The sequence below is a fragment of the Emydura macquarii genome, unplaced genomic scaffold (assembly GCF_026122565.2).
Source record: "Emydura macquarii macquarii isolate MOO-44397 ecotype Brisbane River unplaced genomic scaffold, CSIRO-AGI_Emac_v2 contig_3345, whole genome shotgun sequence".
NCBI lineage: Eukaryota > Metazoa > Chordata > Testudines > Chelidae > Emydura > Emydura macquarii.
The window spans coordinates 2509835-2533189 of NW_027133482.1; the positions used below are offsets into that span (position 1 = coordinate 2509835).

The following is a 23355-nucleotide window of genomic DNA, read 5'->3' on the forward strand; positions in this document are numbered from 1 at the left end:
GCAAAACGCACGCCTTTTACGGTTATTCTGGTCTTTCCCAACCCCGGCTCCTATTTCATTCACTTATTGTTTTGTCCTAGATTTTTTGTGGCAGGGACTTTCTTGTTTGCATAAATTACTGTTGGTGAGTTGATTTGGATGGGATAATGTTACATGCTGTACATCCATCATGGATGAATGTTCATTTTCAAGGAGGTGGACATGAAAGATTTTTGTAAAAAATTAAAAAAAAAAATTAGGTTTAAGAAAATGCCCAAAGGAGTATCATTTGGTAAGGAAGCAATACTGTAACCCAGCAGGCTAATGCGATTATTATTTTTAAAGAACAAGCAGCTGGTTTTTATTTAAAAATGCTGGCGTTTCCCAGTCTAATTGGTTTGAGATGTGTCTCCAATATTTTTACAGTGCTTTGGGGGTTAGTTTGTTTGGGATATTTTGTTTTGTTTTTTGCTTCTTTATAGCTTGCTTTCTCATCCCGTTGTTGTCTGCAAGGCTTTGTTTTTTAGCAGGGGGGGGGAGGGGGAGGAGTTTAGCATGGCTGTAACCCCAGCTATAGACAGGGCAGAGACTGGGGGTCTAGAGTTCAGAGATGAGAAAGCTAGTTGTTTTCAGTCTAATTTGAAAACTATAGTTTTAACATATAGGAGAACCTCAGCATTACCAATGCCAGAGTTACGAACTGACCAGTCAACCACACATCTCATTTGGAACCCGAAGTACGCAATCAGGCACCAGAGACAAAAATTAAAAAAACCCAAATACTGTACAGAGTTTGATTTAAGGATGTTTACTTTGCATATTTTGACATGTGATGTTGACAATGTGTTTTAACAGTTATAGTTATTGAATCTCAGTATCTACTGTCCTCCCTCCCTCCCACTTCCTTGCAACTCTGAAAATTTAAATAGACACAAGTAGAAAAAAACCTTTCAGAACAAACAAACTGACATTAACTGTCAAAATTATCAAAAACTTAAAAAAAAAAAAAATCATCATCAAATTCTGCCCAGTCTACTTTTACATTATGGTGACTAGGACCTTGAATCAGTTGCTCAAAAAGGGGTCCTCTTACTTGTATGAATAAAAGACAGGATTTAGCCTTTATCCAGCATGTACACAAAAATGTAAACACTGTCTTCTACAAGTCCATTATTAAAATTCTGAAATGAACATTAGTTAATTTGCTTTAAAAGACAACAAATAAAATCAATTTTGCTGTTGAGACTTGCAAGACATTTCTTGCTCTGAAGGAAAAGGCCATAATTATTTTTACAAGTGTGCAACTGGTTAAAATCAAGCCTTGAGTAGGCATAATAAAAAAAAAAATTGGTTGCTTGAGTTTTACCCAACTAGTTCAGAGGCTTTCCATAGGGCCTGATATTAAAACACAGCTTTATCTTATTATCTTGCTTGACCGAGATCATTCACTGAAAATTTTAAGTGTACCCAGGGAGCTTTATTTGCAAGTGATCTCATGGCATTTTGTCTCCCATTTTAGTTAACACACAATTATATGTAGCCTTAAATTAAAAAGTGACTGCTGAGAACCTAAAAAAAATAGCTTAAATAACTTTGAGCTTGTTCAGTTTGTCAAAGAATGAAATGAAAGACAACAGATGGATATAGTTTATTGGTTCTTAGCATCACATCTGAATTACAATTGTAAAAGTCACACGAACTGCAGGTATAAACATGTAAAACAATACAAAAATAAATGGAAAGGTAATTTTATATATTTACTGGATCGAGTTGTGTAATAAATACAATAATAAGCAAAAAAGCTTCAATCACACATTTCAGTTTAACTGAAGTTACAGTAGTGTTTGTAAATACAAGTTTTAACTTAACAAGTTGCAAATATTAAAGCATTGAAAACTAGTATAAAAGTGAATTTTGGCACATTGTAAAGTGAGATTTGTTATATTAGTATTTCACAATTGTGTAAAAATGAAGCAATTTCTCACTAGCCTTTTGAGGTACGTTTTAAACAATCTAAAATTAGATTAATAATGTTGTTCTAACAACTCACAGTTTACGATTTACTATACTAGTTACAATTTTCCCTTTTAAGAATACCAATAAGGTATTCCAGAGCTTATATCTGTGCAAATTCAGAAAAATCTCAATATAAAACTTATTAGGGAACTTTTAATTGCAACTTAAATCCTCCCTGCAATTGTATTTGCTAAATAATAATACAAAGGTATAAAAACTGGAATACCAAATTCCAGTTTTACAAAAAAATAATCCTAGGTCACAGCTCAGTTCAAGTTGCAAGTGTTCCCTTCCTAAGTTTGTCACATTTTCCCCCCCCCTATAACTTCAGCAAATTCTGACCACACTCATTCTCTGTGAGAAAAAACAAGCTGCTAACGTTAAGGTCAGCAAAGCATATAAACCCCTTGAGGACTCTTAGCACTTCATCACAATCCCAGAAATACCAGGACACAAAGTTACGTTCTCAATTTTCATTATACAGTAAAAAGAGAGTATAATGGCACTTTTTACTTATTTGAACATTTGTAGCTTATCAAGAGATGATGCTTTTTTGTTTTACAGTAGCTAAAAATTTCAAAACTAGATCTTTATGTTTAACCCAATTCTTATCTCAACTTCAAAAAATAAAAACCAGATTACCCTGCACTTAGGGTTCAGTATGGTATATACATCTCTGACAGGAATACAAAAATTATGCTTTTCCTCCTTAAAAAAAGGGGCTGCTGACTGTTAGAGACAACTCCAAAATTAATCAGCAACTGCTATAAAATATCAGTGGCATCAGGTATTTATACATTTCAGTCCTCAAAGAGTTTTTTTTTTTTTTTTTAATAAATGATTTAACCATGTGCTAATATTCTTCACTAGGTTAATTTTTAAGTCCTTTCACCAAAACCGTTTTCCTTTAAAAAAGGGTGCAAGCAATACTCCCATAATTTGCTTAGTGCATCACTGGCGCCATATGCAAGGCACTGCTATGTTTAAAGGATATCATTGTCACAGTTTCACTATTTCGGTAATGTTAAAAAAAAATCACAGTTAAACATTAAAAGCTGAGGTAATCAAATTATTTCAATACCAAAATATATTAATTGAAATAGTACCAGTATGGTGAAAGGTCTTCATCATATTACAGTTATTGTTACCACTTAGCATGCAGTACAGCATATAATATCTATACTATGCCTTTGTTGTGGTGATCTCTTCTGATTCAGGCTTTAAAAACAGCTTGATTTGTGCAGCAATAAACCCAATTTAATATGTTTATTGTTTCCTGTTTTGGTCAAAGGACATCTCAGTTTTAATTAGCTCATTCTACTAAACCTGGATGAATCAGCCCATCAATATTTATTTTCAAGAGCTGCACAAATTAGAGTTCTTAAAAAGAGTTCAGCAGAGTGTAAGCTACAGTATCTTCATCTATCAATTGCACTTAAAACCTACTCCGTTACTGATTTCCAAGTTGAGACAAAGTGTCGACAAAGTGCCTGTTGTCTCAGCTCCTGGTATTTTATGTCTGACGTTACATAATCATACAACTATTCTAGATATATGGCTTTTGCAGATTAGACAATTTATGCTAAAAAGGAGCAAACCGTGTTTACACTAAGTTATATTGGCAAAGAATTATTCTATTTTCTAAATGCCCCTTTTGTTGCAATGTTATCTTCAGAATTTTGTATTTTCACAACCCTGGCTTAATACGTAGTTTCTGCAGCCAATTTTACTTAGCTCCTAAACACTGACAACCCCCCCAGAAATTAACTGTTAGCTACGGTTACTCTACCAGGCACTACATTATTTTAAAATACTAAAGTGTAGCCATGCATAGATAACTCTCTATACCTGTAATATGGGTTGCCCCAGAAAGCATACAAAACTTGGAACTAACTGCTGGCTTTTACTGTACTTTATCAGGAAAACACTTCTATCCTATTAAAGTCCTGTGGTGTGCAAGGTAACGCCTGAATTCTGAAAGCTTTTAAAATCTAGCATGAAAACTATCTAAGAAGCAGCCTTACAAACATTTAAATCCTAATCTGCACCACCTGGAACTCAAAATCTATACTATTTTACAGAATCTGTATATCCTAATGATCACAGTACAGGCAGCTCACTGAAGTTAATAGTAGTGATGCATACAAATTTTAGATAAAGTGTTCCAATTTTTATGGTCTAATTGAAATTCTCAGTCATTTAAGATTCCAAATGTAAAGAACTTATTTCCTAAGTAAGGCATTCATTTTTCTATGTAGACTTGCATTTGACTATAGGAGTTCAAATTAGCTCCCCTTTCTTAACAAAAGAGCTTATGAATATCAGTTGTGCTTCATTATTATAAGCATACTATACGGAATTAGTTCTTCAATAAATTCTTATTGCATCAAATACAACTGATCAACAGAAAGGTCACAGATGCACTAAAAGCTGATACTTATTTGTTCCTGAGGCAAATGAATATGCAGTTAAAATGTTCAACCATGGCTGATTTCCACAGAACTAATTTCCAAATACAGAGTGACCTACGACAATCTGTTTTTCAAGGTAACAACCCCTACAATGTTGTCGGTCAGTAGCTTGCAGGTTAGCCACCTTAGCATCTTGGTCAATGTTGTATATAGTCACATTCAAAATAGTTCTCATTCAATTTAGAAGACGAGGTACCATCATTCTCACTGTAATATTCGTTTAAAAAACAAACAGGAACAAACAAAATCAAACCCAGTGGTTCAATTCTGTGGAAGGCTATGGCACACAGATTTTCCTAAAAGCTTGACAGATAAAGTACTTCAAGTCTGAAAAGTAATAATTTCCTATCTGTTCTTTTTACCTTCAGAAACAAATTAATTAGAGTAAACGAACAACAATTGTCTCTTCAGCCAAAAGTTATCTGGCTCATCCCCAGATGATTTGCTCAGATGTTGGGGCTACAGGAAAACCTACAAGATAACCCTTTTACCCTCAGCAATGGCAGATCATAGATTACACCATTCTGCCTGTAATGCATTCTGCATAACAAATGATAGCGTCTCAGGAGAAAATTAACTACTGAGAGTAGCAGCAAGATCATGTGCTCTCTCCAGAGCTTTTCAAGTGTTCCCCCATTTCTCGCTTTAGGAACACTCTCAAACTGAAATACTTCAGGGCGTAACAAGTGTTGGCCCCTTTTCATTTATGGACACCTGTGTAAATTTTGTACAGGAAGTATTCTGGGACATTTAAAGAAATGAGCTACAGGTTTTCGATTATCTGTACCACAGATCAATGTCATGCTTATGCGCAAGGCTATTAGGACATACAATTATTTTTTGAACATGTAATATTCCCACTGGTAGCCAAAGAGATTCCAGGTGATGCTTTTTACGATCTGGAATGAAAGTGAAGTGGACATGACCCAGTCTGTATGAATAACTAAGTAGTTACCAGATTAAAACGCCAGCCTTACAGGAATGAAGCTTCATTTTAAAACTGTTGAAAACTAACATTTTAATTTTCATTTTCTTGTTAACCAGCACGGCTGCCAGCCTTTTTCAGTTATGGATAGCCAGATGATAGTTTAGCAATCCACAATATTTATGTGCATTTAATACCATGAACATGCATGCTTATGTTTTCTGCTCGAAGAGGTCATGGTATTCTTGTTCTTCTAGTTCTCTGTTGTACTTTTCGATTTCTCTGTTAGCTTCTTCCACGTAGTCATTCATGAACTGGTCCATTACTGATGTCAAAATACTAAGGAAAACTATTCATCCAAACAAAAGTGTATATCAGAATAAGAACAGGTTGGACTAACTGCAATAGAACTGGTCAGCTCTGCATATTAACAGGATGAATTTTCATCTGTGGGCAATAATGCAATGGATTAGCATCTGGGAATCCTGAAGTCAGAACCAACTATCAGTACTCTTCCCAAGGAGGCTGGAAGAGTTACATAGGTAATGTTCTTAATCTTAATAGGAAAAAATAATAAGGGCTGTGTGAAACACCAGCATGTCAGATTTATAGATGGTCACAGCTGTTCAGGTTCATAAAAACTCCAGTTTAGCTAATTTGAGCTCAGACAGAGAATCGGGAACTACCTATACACCCATAGTTTACTATCGATAGGAAGAACCTGCTGTATCACACCAATGTATAACAACTTTTTTTATGCCTGACAGCCTCTCTTCAGGCCACAGGCTGAAAATAGACTGGGGTTATTCAAATGTACAGGTAAGTAATGATCAAACAAGTGAACCACAACGAAGAACTGTGGTTGGATGCTCCTGGCAGTCCAAAAGGTTGAAAACATGCAACATGCTGGACTATTAATTCTAACTAGCATGTCTGCACTTTTAAATAAGGAATATTTATAGAAAAATTTCCTGTCCTCCTGCAGGAGAGAAATTGCTTTTTGAAGATTCCTCAATCCTCCAGGATCGGGCCACACCCTCTGGATCTGGTCAATTTTCACAGTGGTAAGTGACAGTAAGGATATCTCCATGACTAGTCTCTGCCTCAGCCCCTTACCTCTGTAACATCACCCCAGGGCTCAGTCAGATGTTGATAGGGAGAGTTCTTGAAAAGATCTGGATTCCTGTATCACCAGCTGCTGCTTCAATCTGTCTTTTGAATTTACTCTAAAAAAATGTACACCACACCCCTCACCACAGAATCTAGATCCTGGAAATATATGCCATTTTAAAAAGGTACTGGATTTAGGAGGGGATAGTAAATCAGAAAGAGGTATTATTCTGAGGGTATTATTATTGTTATTAGACTGTTCTAATGGCTGCGAAAGGGTGGTTGATGCTATGGTACATTATCTGGGATAGTCTCATCTAGTATTTGGTCTTCCAGAACAGAATTACAGTAATTTGATTAAGTGGGTTTCAATTAGAAAAGTCTCAAAATTCCACCAGCAGAAATGTCTAGATTAATATTCAAGGTGAAGGCTTAGCATATGTGCTGCTTTGTTTTCCCTTAACTTTTCTACCATATGACCATGCTTAAGGAATTTATTCAAGAAGGGAAGAGGTCTGATGATTTAAGAATTAAAATTAAGTGCCACAGAAGTTGCTCTTGCTCAAAGAAGAACTGAAGTATCCACCCACAACTTTCAAAGTAAATTACAATCAATCAATTATTGAAGATCAAGAAATAATGAAAACTAAATTGAAAACACAAGCAGACTTGAGGTAAATTCTTTGTAGCAGAGATGGTCTTTTTGTTCTGTATTTGTATAGGACCTAGCACAATGAGGTGAGGGCCGCGACTTAGGCTCCTGGGAGCTACAGTAATACAAATAATAGTTTAGTGAGAGTTTGAGGACAAAAATATTAGAAAATCTGATGGACATATGAAGAATTGTACAGAGGGGGTCTGTTAGTAGGAATCTGGAGTTATTGCCAAATATTGAGATAAAATACAATACCATCATTCAACTGAAAAAGTAATCAGTGTGACTCAAAGGAAACTAAAAAAAGGCTCTTTGATCTTTGTATACTTTATTCTGTCTTGACAAGGAACAAATCCTGCTGATTTAAGAAAGCAACGATGGCTAATTTCAGCATTGCATGTATGCTCCCCATAGCTGGTTGCTCAAATCAAATAAAGGGTACAGAACTCAAGCAAAAGATTTTAAAATAATGAAGCAAGTGCAGCCATATTTTAATTCACAAGTAATACTGGAGAGCAATCATGTACATGCTTCTGATTTTACTTGTGTGCACACTTTGAAGATATAGTGATTAGTTGCATATTTTATATATACACACACTATATCTTCAAAGTGTGCACACAAGTAAAATGTTTGTTTCTTGGAGGTTGACATCTCAATACGTGTGTGTGGGGGTGGATGGGAGGGAGGTTCCCACATCCATCAGGCTATATATAAGGTTTTTTGTATTACTGAGACATCAACCTCCAAGAAACAAGGGGGACATGAAGAATGAGTTTGTTTGTAGTCTGAGATCTTGCTTTCTTTTTTGATTTCTCTAAGCATATATCCTTTTTGTAACACATTATATTAAAAGGTAGTTATGGGATTATTTGGTTTAAATTGAGCTTTTTTTGTATAGTATGCTTCCGATTGTCTGAAAATCACAGGGCACTCGGATTTTGTTTGGATAATCAGGACTCCAGATAATCGAGAAGGCAGGAGTGGCAGTTCAAGGACCCTCTGCAGCTCATGGCCCCGCTCACTCACTTCCATGGCACCAGGACTACCCTCTTGATTACTGCAAGCAGAAGGTGTGGGGCAGGGGGGGGGGGGAGAGAGAGAGAGGAGGTCCTAGTGGGGCAAAAGCAGAGATTTCCAGCCAGTACTCCGATCTGCCCCACCAGGACCACAGCTTTCCTCTGCACCTTGCATCTGCAGGGATCAGATGTCACAGGCCCTGTGACAGAGCAGGAAGCTCTGCACAGCTCTCCTGTCATGGCTCCACTCAACTCAGTCCCAGGACAGGACGGCTTCCTGAGCTGTAGCAAGGGCCATTCAGCAACAGGGTGGCCTCCAGCAGGGCCAGGGGTCTCTGCTCTATCCTCTGAACCTCTGGATCATCAAAATGCAGGACATGGGGACAAAGAAGGGATTCAGATAATGCGGTGGCTCAGATAACAGGTTTTGGAAAAATCAGGATTATACTGTACTTGATTTTACTATAGGATCTTATGCTATGTAATGATCTTTGGTCTGTTCGAGTCAGCTTGTTACACTGTGACTGTGGAAGTGAGTGACAAAGCCCTGGCTGGGATGATATAGCTGATGTTAGTCCTGCTTTGAGCAGGGGGTTGGACTAGATGACCTCCTGAGGTCCCTTCCAACTCTAATATTCTATGATTCTATGATCTGTTGAAGCCTGGCATGGCAAATGGTCACACGCTGATTTAAACGTCAAAACCTTTCACTTTGCATGATCCCGAGCTACTCAGTCAGCTCTTTTAAGGATAATGCTCTGCCCTATATTCCATACTTCAGGTTTGTCTAAACCTGAATAACTTTCTACAAAAATACTCATGAATGTAAATACACGTTAAAGGATACATGGATGGTAATCCATCTTGTCCCCAAAGAAATTCACAAACTGAGTTCCATTGTAAAAGTAACCGGCTGGAAGTGGATCCAAGTGGCGCTTCATCTGCATTCAAAGGCAAATAATGATCATTAAGCATTCAGACCTATTGACGGTCTAAAACATAGGTACGTAAATCTATGCAGTTAAACCAAAGGGGGATGCCTTTTTCCGGAAACAATCAACCAGGTACAAAAGCGCTTGATCTTTTGTCTAAATGGGGTAGGCACTTCGCAAAACAGGTTTAAATGTAAACACTATTGCAGTATCCTTCTCAGTTTCCTTATAATTCAAGTTTTCTACAGGGAAAATTAAGGATAAAAACCCAAAACTACGTTTATTGTCCGCCCCCCCCCCCCCCCCTTTTTTTTATAATTTTTTATTTTTTTTAAAAAAAAAAAAAAAAAAAAAGGACCCGAAGGGCTTGTCTAGACTAGAATAAAAGGTGCTCTTAAAACTTGCTAGCTAAAATAATGTAACTAGTTAAACAGGGCAAGTTAGCCCTGCCCTGTTTTAGCTAGTATGTTTTAAAAATGCATCTTTTATCCCAGTCTAAACAAGCCCTTAATGTTGTTAACTGATACAGGGTTGTCTTCTTGAGTCTGCAGACAAAAATAACTCAGACATGGACTGGCCCTATTCATCTGAATCTAGAATAGAGTCATATTTTCCAAGGCCAGAAGGGACCACTGTGATCAGCTAGTCTGGCATCATGTATAACACAGGCCACAGAACTTCCCCATAATAATTCCTAGAGCAGATATTTTAGAACAACATCCAATCTTGACTTAAAAATTGTCAGTGATTGAGAATCCATCACGAGACTTGGCAAATTGTTCCAAAGCTTAATTATTCTCACTATCAAGAATTTCCACCTTATTTCTAGTCTGAATTTGTTTAGCTTCAGCTTCCAGCTATTGGATCAATTTATACATTTTAAAATGCATATACTTTGTGCCCAGTTTACCAAGCAATCCAGTTAGCTCTATATCAGTGACCTGTCCTCTTCATTACACCCAAATCTGTATCATCTGCAAACGATCAGCAATGCCTGTTTTCTTTCAAGTCACTCATAAAAATGCTAAATAGGGCCAAGAACTTATCCCCACTGCACCTTCTTTGAAGCATACCTGCTTGATGATTTCTCCCCATTTACAATTGCATATTGAGACCTATCAGTTAGCCAGCTTTTAATCCATTAATATGTGCCATCTTAATTCTATGTCATCCTAGGTTTTTAATCAAAATGTCATGCCTTACAGAAGTCTGAGTTATATTATGTCAACATTATAACCTTTATCAACCAAACCTGTAATCTCAAACAAGGTATCAAGTTAGACAGAACCCGTTTTCCATAAACCCAGGTTGATTTGCATTAATTACATTACTTCTAATCTTTTAATTGAGATCTAACAGCATAGGTGCTTATATTACTCGTGTCCCCATAATATCCGAACATCTTGGACTGTAGGTAATTTGATTGCCTAGAAAAACACTCATCACACAAGCAACTATAAATACTCTGTGCATCACTCCTCATTCCATTTAAGAGAATGGTGGCATGAATACGATTTCCTTAAGCAAAAAAGCTGGGTCAGAGGAGTGGAGTTACTGAGTCACAGCCCTCGTCTACACTCACCTGGAGATTCGGCAGCAGTCGACAGGAGTTACGCAAACTACGCAGAGTAGCTCGCATAACTCCCGTCGACTGCTGTGCTTCCCTTCTGTGCGCAGTCTTCACTGCATTGCGCTACTTGAGGGGGTGGATTTACTCAGTCGACTTCCTGATCGATCGAGCGGGTCTCACTGACCACTCAATCGATCCAGAAAGATCAATCTGGCAGCCGCGACTTTGCCGCCGTCAGCGTAGACATACCCATAGTAGTATAATGTACCGTAAACTGTCCTTATTTGTAATTGTTTTGCACTGCATACAGAACAGAAAATGCTTTAAAAATCTGTCTTAACTATTTAAAGAACTAACAAACTGGGTGGTTCATAGAGGTAGCCTTATAATAAAGGCAGTTTTGGGGTTGCTTTTGGATGGTCTTTTCTGACAGGTTTCCTAAGAAGGCCTGTTGCACAGATTTCACTGCATCTCAAACTAATTTGGAAACACATACAGACTTCGGTAACTTGAAGCTTTTATCAAACAATAATTCATTTAATTCAATTTATAATGGATAGTTTTTTAAATAAGGTGCAAGAAATCATTGGATGCGCCTTTAACAGATACACACCCTATGCCATTTCCCAGACTGACTCTCCACAAAGATCCCCTGCAACTACCCATTTATTGGTTGTGAAGACAAATATATCAAAATAAGCTCTCTCAAAGTACAAGAAGAATAGGCCCAAAAATGATGAATAGCTCGCTGTGTAACTATAAGTACTAGTAGTTTCCTACATCAGATCCTTAAATAAATTTATTCTTTCCTGCTTTTATTGACTAGAGATATATGATTCTATTCCAAATGCATCTCTACTTCAAGATACTGAAGAGCAAACATCTAAGTTTGAGGCACCAAGTGCTTATGATTATAAGGATCTTTTTTCAGTCCTGTGACATGACCAAATGCTCCCTTGAACTCTACATTTCATACAGGAGATTCTAGAGTTTAGTCAGCTTCTCTTTCAACAAGAAGGCATGTAACAGCTTGTAAATACTCCTGGATTGTCTAAAAACAGGCGGCTCCAGCAGCAAAACCAGCAAAGGCCAGTTTAACAATAGCAGATGAAGGGGAGACCAGTAGAATGTCCACAGAAAGAACTGTCTTAAATGAGTTTGTTTTTGCTTCTCACATGCAGAGGACAGCATAGATGAACAAACAGTAGGTATCTATACAGCTACCAAGAATCAATGAAAATAGATCTGACATTATTATGAAAATGTGATGATTGCTATATGTGATAACCCTGTGGTCCCACTTCCAAAACTATTATGGAATTGGGTTATTTGGAAACTAATGCAATTATATGGCACTCCCAGCACTCATTTGGAACTTAAAAGCCTCAAGAAAAACAGTTTTGCACGCATTAAGCCAGAAACTTAGAAGACTCTAGCAAGAACTGTATTCTATCACATAAATGGGTACTTAAGGAAGTGAGGGTCAAAACAAAGCTTTGTTACTAATGGCTTGTACTTACATGAATGTTTTTGATCTCCTGCAGAGTCAGCATTCCTCTGGTTTTCAGGGCTTTCCTCTGAGGTTTCTATACATAGATAGAGACACCAGTAATACATTTAGTACTCATGGCAACAGCACACTCTATTATTACTAAGGTACCGGGGGTGGGGGGATTGGGGGGAGGGAAGGGGCCTGACCACACAGGTACAACTACCAAGTTCTCGCAAATATGAAAAAAGTAGCAATTTGTAACCACAGATAATTGTGCTTAATCCTAATAAAAGGTATATATTTTAAATGTATCTGAATGCTAATAAGTGGACATGGGTTATTGAATTGCATTGTTTACTTAAGGCATTCTAGATCCAATTTTTACAAAAACATGTAAAAAACAAGAATCTTATATAACTGTGTTTTAGTTCACAGAATAGAACAAAAATTCTGAAGGTATTTTAACTAGACAGGCCTGGATGCAGAAACTGAAATACTAAATTATCTGAAACCCTTGATTCAGATTCCACTGTTGAAGCTGTAGGGATGAGAAGGCATTTTCATTTTAAATCCCATTTACAGAGGTTTGTAAATTTTTCAAAGTGTTACCGCTTGGGCTGAAATCTCATGTTTGTTCTCAGTCCAGAGATTATGCTTTTATTTTAAAGGTCTGGTTAAATTCAGTTCAATCACTGCTGAGTTAGTTTAAAGGAGAGAGAACGTTTTTCCACTCTTGGAGAAATTTGCTTATTTTAAAAAAATGTCCAATCTTCCATCAAACTTACTCTTCAGAAGGGACAAATGCCTTTGGCATGTAAGAAGCAGCATGATTTAGAAATAACATTCGCATACATACAGCACTTTTCCCACTTAAATAAAAAGCCACATGCTATGCTGGAGGAATAGAAATAGTGTGGCATGAGAACAGGGCTGGGAGCCAGAAACTCGAGTTCTAATTCTGGCTGTGATAATCACTCCCCCTCTGATTTCTGGAGAATCTCAACTTCTCAGTCTATATTGCATTCCAAGATGCTACATGTGAATCTATCAATCTATAGTTGTAGAAAAAAAATTATGTTATTGTAACTGAGAAATCACAGCCGTTTAATTAAAGATTGTACCAAAATGTGCATGGACAAAGAGGCAGAGTTAATGCAGTGAGTGCAACCATAATTTTAGTAGTTTCTGACTCAAGTGCAAACTTCATGTTCTCAACAGGTTTTTGTATGGAGTTTTCTTTAAAAAAAGAACTGAAAGATTCATTCTCCAGGTCTTTGACACTCTATTGACTTGCCAAAAATCCTGGAACTATTTGATTGAAAAGCACCGTAACACCCTGTCCCATACTCCTCAAGAGCTCATCCTGGTCAGACCATCTAAAAAGCCTGCAGGAGCATTGATTGCAACTCCTACAATACCTCAGACACAAGTCACTCTTGTCCATCTTTAAAAATGTCCCCCACCCCTTTACTCTTCATGATGCAGCTATGTTAGCCACACACACACACACATTTTAGACATATTTTGAGGCCTGCTTTAGAAACTTAGCGAAAATACCCCATGTACTGCCAAATTCAATGCATGATTTTCAAGACAGTATAACTTGGTAAATCAAAACAAGTTTTCACCGGAACACAAGTTATTTCCATGCTATATTTAAACTTTCTTTATACAGCAAAATGTTTTAAAAACAGGAAGAATATACATCCCCTCACATCAAAAAATTGTCTCATGAGCAAAAAGCAGCTGAATGGTTTTTGCTCAAAACCGTAAAAAAAATCTTTACCGTCGAGCACAGATCAAGCCTGGAAAATGTAAACCCAAAAGATGAAAATTATGAGCAACTGAAAACAGGAGAGAGGAAGGAAAACTATTATACAATAAGTGTAGTGGTTACTGCTGCTCGTCATCATTACACCCAAATGCAAGTCCCACACACTGAATTGCCTGTCTGAGCTTAGCCCGCTCTGGATCCCACTCATATGCAGGATAAGCATGTCACAGTCCAATTCTTCTTGTCTTTATTTGGACATACTCACACACTCAATTTTGCTTTGGTGTATTCCACAGCAAAGAGTTTTCACCATGAATATGCTGTGGCATGTTTCAAAAATAAAGTTTGAATTACAGGTGGCACTTGTGAGCCTCGTCAGCCATCTTATTGAAAAAATCATGTCTAATGGTGGAATGATGGGCACCTTTTGCAGGACATAGTTAACCAGTTTCCAGTCTGCTTTGATAATCAGAATATTAAAATACTCCATTTTTTCTTTGGACTGTTAAACCAGACAACACAGAAAACAATCCCAAATATGTCAACAAACCTGCTTGGCAGTTTGTCTGAGCCAGTCTTTGATCTCTTCTTCCTTCAGGGAGCAGCCAATGAACACAAGGAAGCACTCCTGCTGACCACTGCGATCTCTGTTATCATTTCTTGAATCAGGAGGAGTAGGGCCCTCCTGAACAGGCACCAGGCTTAATGAATTCGATGATGTATTTTGACAGACTTCGATCAACTTATCAGAATCTACCAGAGAGAACATATTTTCTATAAACACTGGGCTGACATAACTGATTTATCTCTATTATTTTAACAGATAGTGTATGTGCATATGGTTCCTTCAAAACCATACGCTACTATAAATATGTTTTAACGTCCTGAAAGTAGGTGAACAAAGCAGGTGCAATCTCAAGACCATGAATACCAAGTACTCTCCAGTTACCTGAAAACTTAACTTTGCCCAAAATGTGGTATATGTTTCCAGAAAAAGGACTCTGCTTAACTGATGACTTAATTGCTGTATGAAATAAAAATAGAGAGAGATTATTCAATTTATTTTTCTCTTCCCTGGTGCAGCTCACTCAGCATAATTCACCTTGGCTAGCAGTGGTAGGTTCTCTATCTATTTGGAGTCCTGATCTCTAAATAACCCACTTCACTCTATTTGCTAGCTTACTCCCTGGACACCCATAGGGTACTATAATAAAAAGTGTCCCTCCCACATAATTTACCCTTACACTGTGTGGAGAAAAAGAAGGTTCTCCTTAAAAATTGTTTTTCTCTGACAGAAGGAAAGACACGATTATTTCTACTCTAAAACAAATACTAGCAGCAACGTCTTGTTTTGCAATTATTACAAAGCATATTTATATATAAAGTTACCAGGTAGCTATCCTTTAATACAAGAAAACAGACAAAAATGTTTATTTCCACTAAGAAAAAGCTGCTAAGTATTGATATTTATGGGATAATAGCCCTAACGTGGTTTGACTGCACAATAAATGTTAGATTTAACATTAAAAACGTATACTTTTTTAAACATGATCATGAGTCTTACGTTCCCAGAACAGACAAGAAAGTCAATATACATGGCACATGAAGCACTTTAAGGAAAGAGAAATTACCTTCTAGATAAAAATTCACATTGATTATGTGTTGCATAGCATAGGGTCTCCCTACACTAAATAAACCCTCACAATATTTTAAACCTTAAAATAAGTCTCATTTTTACCTTTACATTTGGTCACAAATCGTGTTTTTTCCAGAGGACGGCTAAACCACACACAGATCTGAACCATTGGTGGGAAGACAGAGCCAGCTCTAAACTTACCATCATACCTTTTAAAAAAAAGTAAAAAGGGAAATAAACTTTGTCAAAGATATTTTTGGTTGTTTCCCCAGATGTCACAGGAACTTCCAGTACTCACGTAAGTGTCTATTATCATCCTTTATCTGCTTTTTATCTAACTGGTTTCTAACAATGAAGAATATTTGTTATTTTACTATAGAGGAGCTTTCATGAAGAGAAATATTAAATTCATTACATGTAAGAAGAGAAATACAAACTGTAAAGAAGGTAAGAACTATGTATATAATTTTGTATCACAACTGATATCAGGAACCACTTCAATGAAGTTCCTGCTGTTATCACTTTCCCCCCTACAAACCCTGCATTAAAAAGGCAGAATCCCAGTGTCAAGAGATTTGAAACAATTTCTTCGCCAACCCAATCCTCTTCCCTTTGGAGCAACACATGGTCCTACAAGAAGCCTTACCCTTATGTAACTCCATGCTGGTTTAATTAAGAAGCCTCACTGAAAACCCAGTTTAGAGTCAAGGTCTAATTAATTCTGAACAAGAAGCAGATATAGAAGCTGTTCTTGATTGACAGGGTATGTTGTTTGAAGCACACTATGCCTCTAATGCTCTTAAATGTAACTAGAAAACTGAATTGGTCAGGGTTTGGGACCGGTGCCAGGTTAGCAGTTCTGGAGAACGAATTCCTCTGTTTGCCACACAGATATAGCACAGACGACAGCAACAAGATACAATCTCCAGCAATGTGTTGCAACCCTGAACTGCAGAAGATATCACTAAGCGTTAGAATTGAGTTCTGTTTCCATGTATTTTCTGTCCTTGGCCTCTGCCGAGGACTGCTAATAAAGGATGCTGATATTTCACTGGGGATAACTGTCGGCTAGTAACTGGAATGATACCACTAGATCATTTTATTTAGGCTGAACGGCAGTCAGAATGAATTTACTTTAAGTCAGTACTGACCTAACCCATCTTACTCTCACAGGGCTCACTCTTGCTTTCATTGAAACGAACAGCAATTCTGCCACCGATTTTAATGGCAACAAGAGAGGTTCCCTAAAGTGGGAAAAAGATCATCCTAGTAGATCTAAAATGCCTACTCACAGGCTCCCTTAAAAAAAGAGACATTTACAAAATGATCGTTCCACACGTATGAACTGTCTTGAAAATACAATTAAGCTAGTGGGACTTTTAAAATCTTCATGTTAATTAAAAATGCTTTTTTATTATTTCTCAATAAAGATACTTGCCAGCCAGGATACATTAAATATCGAGCTCTCATCATTTGAGGATTTGAAAAACTGCTTTCAGAGAGAATAAGCTCAATATCCTCATTCCTATTAAAAAGATAACGATTGAGATTTTTAATTTACATACACAGTAACAATGGTTATTATCAGTATTACATAAATTAGGATGTGCTAGTCAGATTGAAGTAAAATAATTATACGTTTATTAACTATAGTAGATAAACTTTTAATGTCTGGAAAATGGAGAATATTTTAGTTAAAAAAGGAGTTCTCTACTGAACTGATTTTCTATTTGCAACTAGGATATAAGTAAACCTACCAAATAAAAATATAAAACACAGCAAAAAAAAAATCGCTTATAAAAACTTCATAGGATACCCAATTCAACTTTTACTGAAGTTGATCAGGACTTAGTCATTGAGTTTGGTCCCATTAAAGTGGAGTGGGTTTACTCAGTCATGCCATTTAATCTGAGTAGAGGTTGCAGAATTGAACAAATTTTAATAAAAACCTACAAACTGTAGAAAGAGAATATTACCTGCATTGCTGTATAAGAAAAACATAACATCAAAATTACTCTGTAAATGAAAACATACACCGATTTTAAACCTTAACATTTCCTATATCCCACCGTTATTTCTAGTATATTGACATTTAGTGTATTCTTCTGATGCTTAAAGCCTTAGTGAATCATGCTGTATCAGAATATGTGGTTGAAGTGTAGCTGACATTCTTAAAATGTCAAAATTCCAAGAACAGATGAGGTATCCTGTTATCAGAGAAGTAATGACGAAGAAAAATACTGCATAAACTAGAGAAATGCTTAAACCCACTTTTTTGTTCATAGGTGAAAGTCAAAGAGGATCAGCTTTTCTTGTAAGAGTATGTTTTCCATTTTTAGAACAGCAAGTTGAAAATGACAGAACTGAAAACTTCAGGTAGTATTACCTAGTTACAAGACCATTTTCTGCTAAGACAAATGAAACAGCAGGATTTGCTGCTCGTATAAGGCTCTGGAGTTGTACAAGGAGTGGGTGTCTCTGCTCTGTAGTATGACTTGTGAAGACCACATTGCTCACCAGTCCTGCATTAGGAAATTGGGGAATAGTTTATTCAAATAATCTCTTCAATGATGGAGAAACAACATACATATGATGGTTAAGTGGTTTAATCAAAAACATTTTTGCAAGTCATAACTATTTACCAGTATAGGCTGGCTAACATACACATATATACACTGCAACCCATATATAAGAATGCATTAAGCACCAATAACATTAAGCACAAACACTAACAGTGATACAGCCTAAATTGGTCTTTACCATTATCCTGTTCATTTTATGCTAAGTATCCCATAGCACCTTTAATTTGCTGAAGTTAACATCTGGCATAAGCAAATAGGAAACTTGTCCTAATCAAGATACATTGTTCTACGTCTGAGTACAAGGTAGGGAAGTACCTTCATGGACCAGTACCCAAAACGAAGTTAAAGAAGGAAAGAACAAGAAGTCCGGGAACTAGGAAAACTGATAGGTTGGAATTTAGAAACATGTCAAGAGATATGTAACCTGTAAAAAGTCATCATAAAAAGAATGCCAGCTGAAATGTGTAACTTTGGGAGCACCTTCTGTATAAATATAACGTGGCTGCATGAGACAGCTTCCTGGAGACTGGTATTGTATATAACCTTTTTCCCTATACTATGTTATTGGCTTAGAGCAATCAATCTGACTGACACTGGTTATTTGGCCTCTTGAATATATTTCATAATGAACCAAAGTGTGGTCAAGCAATTGACTACATAGTTCATCGAAAGTAATCTATATTTGTTTGCATCTCACCCCATTAAGGAAAATGTATTAAAAATGAGAAGCGCAAAATACTATCAGCTTTACATTAAGTTATCTGGAACAATCAATAGATTTAATTATTCTGAATTATTAAACATTTATATAGCAATAGCTTTTAGGAGCCAAGGGGGTCAGGGATCAATTGTATCAGACACTATACAAATATAGAGAAAATATGTCCCTCTGCCCCAACAATCTGACAATCCAAAAGAGACAAGAAATAAAAGGTGGCATTTAGAAAGAGGGAATAGCATATTTAGGAAATAAGACTATAGCAACTTTGACTTCCACCCCAAGAACTCTTCAGCACATGCTTAAATTTACTAACCTGTGTAGTTATGCATATAAGTAAGCATTTGTTTGTGAATATTTAGCATACAGTCCAACTAGAAGACAGTTGTTTGACAGTGAAAAGGGAGAAAAGTTTAGAGCAGAAAATATTACTCTTCTTAAAAGGAGAGTAACCATTGGTAGGTATTCCCAATTAACTTGGTAACAGCAATTAAGTCATACCAAAGCCACTAATGCCACCATGCCGCTCATATTTTATTTTTATAAAAGTTTCAAAAATACACTGAATACCAAAATTCCTCACCTATCTTACGGTGAAAAACGTCAAAAAAATGTCACAACCTTAAAATATTCATCCCTTTGCTGTTGTGATCTTTAGTGGAAAGGGCTTTGGAGGGACAATGCAGCAAGTGATGCTGAACCCTGATTACGTATCAATGTCCAAAGCTATTGTTACAGTCTCCTATACTACATAAACTATGCTGATCGCATTATATTCTTTTTAACATACATAAAATTGAGGGTTTCAAAACCAATCACTTAAATAATGTTACTCTGTGAAAGGTATTGTGACCTAGTCACTGGGACTTGGGAATGTGGGGTTCTAATCTCAGTTCTGTCACTGACTCGGTATGGCCTTGAGCAATTTACTCTGCCACTCTAACTCAGCTTCCCCATCTGTAAAATTGGGATATTTATCTACCTCACAGTGAAGCTAAGAGGCTTAATCTTGTGAAGTGTCCTGAAGATACAGAATTACTACAACTTTTGATGCAGGAAAGGAAAAGCTTACTTCCATGAGCAATTTCAAAAAGATCTATCCGCCTATACAAGTAGCGTAGACTAGCACTGCCATCTTTGGGGGAGGGAAGAACAGATTTGATACCAGTCCTATCCTTTTGCATTTCTGTCAGTTGAGTCACATCTGCATCTCCTTCTGGAAAGGTGCTGATGACCTCTGGAGTAAATCCTGTCTAGTCATCATCAACAGATGCAATACTGACACTGCAACATTTTTCAGAATAAGGAGATTAAAGTAGAAGTAAAGGGATGCTCAGGTCCCTAAATCTTCATTTTCACTGTTAATGTAACCTTGACAGTGATTAGGCAGTTGGTGTACTAAAACCCAGCAGCTTATCATGCTGACCAATACTGTCTCACTGTTTCCTTGTATTTCCCCATCTGTCTGTCAGCATCCATCGGTTATCGCGTGTCTATACTTAAGACTGTAAACTTCTGGGAGCAGCAACAGCTTTTTTGTTCAATGTCTGCGCAGCACCTAACACCATAGGGTCCCAATCAATAAAGGAATCCTTATTATTTTGTATTATCGTAGTGCCTAGAAGAACAACAGCAGTTCACTTGATCATATATGGCCTGTATGTACATATGCAGCTTCTGTAATCTAAAGTTCAGACAGACAAGGATTTATCCAGTGGAATAGGACCACTTGCTCCTTTCAAAGACCCATTACAGTGGAGTGCCTACGTATGAATTATTAAGAAACTTTACTGCCAGGTCACTTAGGACCTCAGACAACCTGTGTGCGTGTGGGTGGGAGGGAAGATTATGTAGCGGTAGGAGTCTGAATCTTTGGATTCCTCTGACTCAGCAACTCTTAAAACAATGAAATTACTGGTATGGTGCGCAGCTCTCTGCTGTTGCAAGGGGAGATTTTACTAAATATGACTCCTTCCCTGGCAACAGATAGCAGGATTCCTTCAGATTTGTAAAGATCAAATGGTATCACTGTAACGAAGCCGAGCATGATCAGTTAGAGCAAGAACCAGTTTAAAAGAAATAAAAGGGAAAGAAAAAGCCAATTTAATAAAACTGGACATAAAGAAAAAAATGAAACATTTAAGTCTCATGGCAAGCTCAATACACATGTTCGGCCTTACCTTTTCAAGCTGAGACTATGGACAATCATGTAACTGTCACTTTTAGTGACAAAAATAGAAAATACTTTTCCTTTCTATTTTCAAAATGGTTCTTTAAGACATCAAGTTTGCATTCCACTCCATGAGAGTTCCACAAGATGCCATAAAAGAGGATAACAGCTGGAAAAATACTAATGAGACACCTAACTTTCTTGAGACTAACCTTGGAGAAAAGTAACACTGTTGCTGGTGCTGCATAAAGCGAAATTCCTTTTTTAAAATCATAAGGCTCTCTCTTCACCCAGACTGTGGGCCAAACAACAATTACTGTTCTCAACAAGAGGAACACTCCATGATTTGAATACCAAAGATGCCCTATCACACCTGGTGAAATAACAAATCCCGCATGCAGACAAATTACATGTTAAATGGGAACCAGTTGCTGCTATGGCAAATACCTTCTGAAGAGAATGAGAAATAAAATGCTAGCTATTATCGCCAAGAAGCCTTGGCCACTGGAACCAGTTTTATTAAGGGAAGAAATGATGGCTGGCATGTTGGAATTATTCCCCTGCTCTTTTCTTAAAGTACCATGGGAGCCATTAATTTCAAAGCAGAATCATACCAAAGATGAATTACACCTGAAGGAACTTCTGTCTAATACCTCGCTCAAGGGATGGCAGAGTGCACCATGCAAGATCCCAGGCTGAAGGACTGAACTTCTAAATTGAACTGAGGACATGAGGGTATTTTTAACTGATTTCAGATAATATCCCTATGCCATGGACACTACCATGAGATAGAATAGAGGGTACTTACACAAGCAAACCAGTTAAGATGCAAATACTTATAGTGGGAGGTATTTGTAAAGGTCAGAATTGGGCCTTCTAAAATCTTTATCTTAAGAGTTCTTAGACTAATTTCAGAAGCATCTACATTGTCAGATAATAAAATTGGGATTGAGAGGCTGAAGGATAGAACAGCAAGCACAGAGAACTTCAAACAAATTCAGAGATACACTTGCAAGTTAATATGAGGAACACACAAATGACCTGAAAGTTAAGAGTATGCCCATCAATAACTACAGCTTTGTTTGTATGGGCACATGTTGGATATTTTCTTTTTTTTTTTTTAAAGTTTAATTGGCACCACCAAATGGATAAATTGCAAACTGCTGCTTTAAACTCCTAGTTCATAATTTTGATTGAAAAATCAATGTTATGTTTAATTTACTGGTGTGTAAGTGACACAGCACAATAGGTGTGCATATCAAACCTACATTACAGACTAAACTACCATCAGGTCAAGGATGTAAAAGAATGAGAAAATAGGAAAGAATTAAAAACAAAAAATTAAAAAGAAATAGTCAAGAAGGCAATGTTAAAATGGTATCAGCTAAACAAGAAATAGGAAGCAAATACATTATGCTTTAATAAAGAAAATGAGAAAAGAAGTCTTCTCATATTCCTTCTTCAACCTCTCCCCCCCACCCTAGTCCCACATTTGCTTATTTAGCAAAAAACTCAAAAACCAACCAACATTTTTTTTTTTTTTTTTTTTTAAGTACATAAGAAGCAGGAAGCCTGCCAAATGATCAGTGAGGCCACTGGATGATCGAGGCGTTAAAGGAGCACTCGGAGAAGATAGGGCCATTGCGGAGAAACTAAATTAAATCTTTCAATTGGTTTTCACTGCACAGGATGGGAGGAGAATTCCCATACTTGAGCCATTCTTTTTAGGTAATAAATTTGAAGAACTGTCCGTCTGAGGTGTCAATAGAGGTGGTTTTGGAACTAACTAACTGATAGAATGGGGGACTTTTTACTGTTTAATTATTTGTGTGCATTTGGTTTTTCTTCCCTAAGTGTAGCACCTTACTTTTGTCTTTGTTGAATTTAATTTTGTTGTTTATAGCCCAGTTCTCCAATTTATCAAGATCCCTCTGAATATTAGCTCTATCCTCCAAAGTACTGGCAACCACTCCTAGCTTTGTGTCATCTGCAAACTTGAGCAGTATGTTCTCTTTATCTACATCCAGGTAATTAATAAAGAAGTTAACCACCACCAGACCCAGAACAGATCCCTATGGAACCCCACTTGAGAACTCCCTCCAATCTAACATCAATAATAGTTACTCTTTGTGGTTGGTTAACCAATTACATAGGCACTTAATGATAGTTCTGTTGAGCCCACATTTCTCCAGCTTACTTATCACTATGTCATGTGGGCCTATGTCAAAACCTTGCTGAAGTTCAGGTATATTATGTCCACTGCATTTCTCCCTATCCACCAAACTAGTTACCCTGTGAAAGAAGAA

General features: G+C 37.0%; 1 protein-coding gene across 2 annotated transcripts in view; it reads right to left on the bottom strand.

Moving 5' to 3' along the window:
- Window positions 1-1611: 1611 nt before the first annotated feature.
- Window positions 1612-23355, bottom strand: part of DNAAF9 (dynein axonemal assembly factor 9) — a 112062-nt gene continuing 90318 nt past the window's right edge. For both annotated transcript variants that reach the window (XM_067533659.1, XM_067533660.1), the window contains 8 exons: window positions 17966-18101; window positions 17018-17104; window positions 15682-15788; window positions 14893-14967; window positions 14494-14696; window positions 12198-12263; window positions 9023-9116; window positions 1612-5716 (listed from right to left, as the gene is read on the bottom strand). In XM_067533659.1, coding sequence (XP_067389760.1) covers window positions 5604-5716; window positions 9023-9116; window positions 12198-12263; window positions 14494-14696; window positions 14893-14967; window positions 15682-15788; window positions 17018-17104; window positions 17966-18101 — 881 coding nt within the window. In that variant the 3' untranslated portion in view covers window positions 1612-5603. The remainder of the gene's footprint in view (window positions 5717-9022; window positions 9117-12197; window positions 12264-14493; window positions 14697-14892; window positions 14968-15681; window positions 15789-17017; window positions 17105-17965; window positions 18102-23355) is intronic.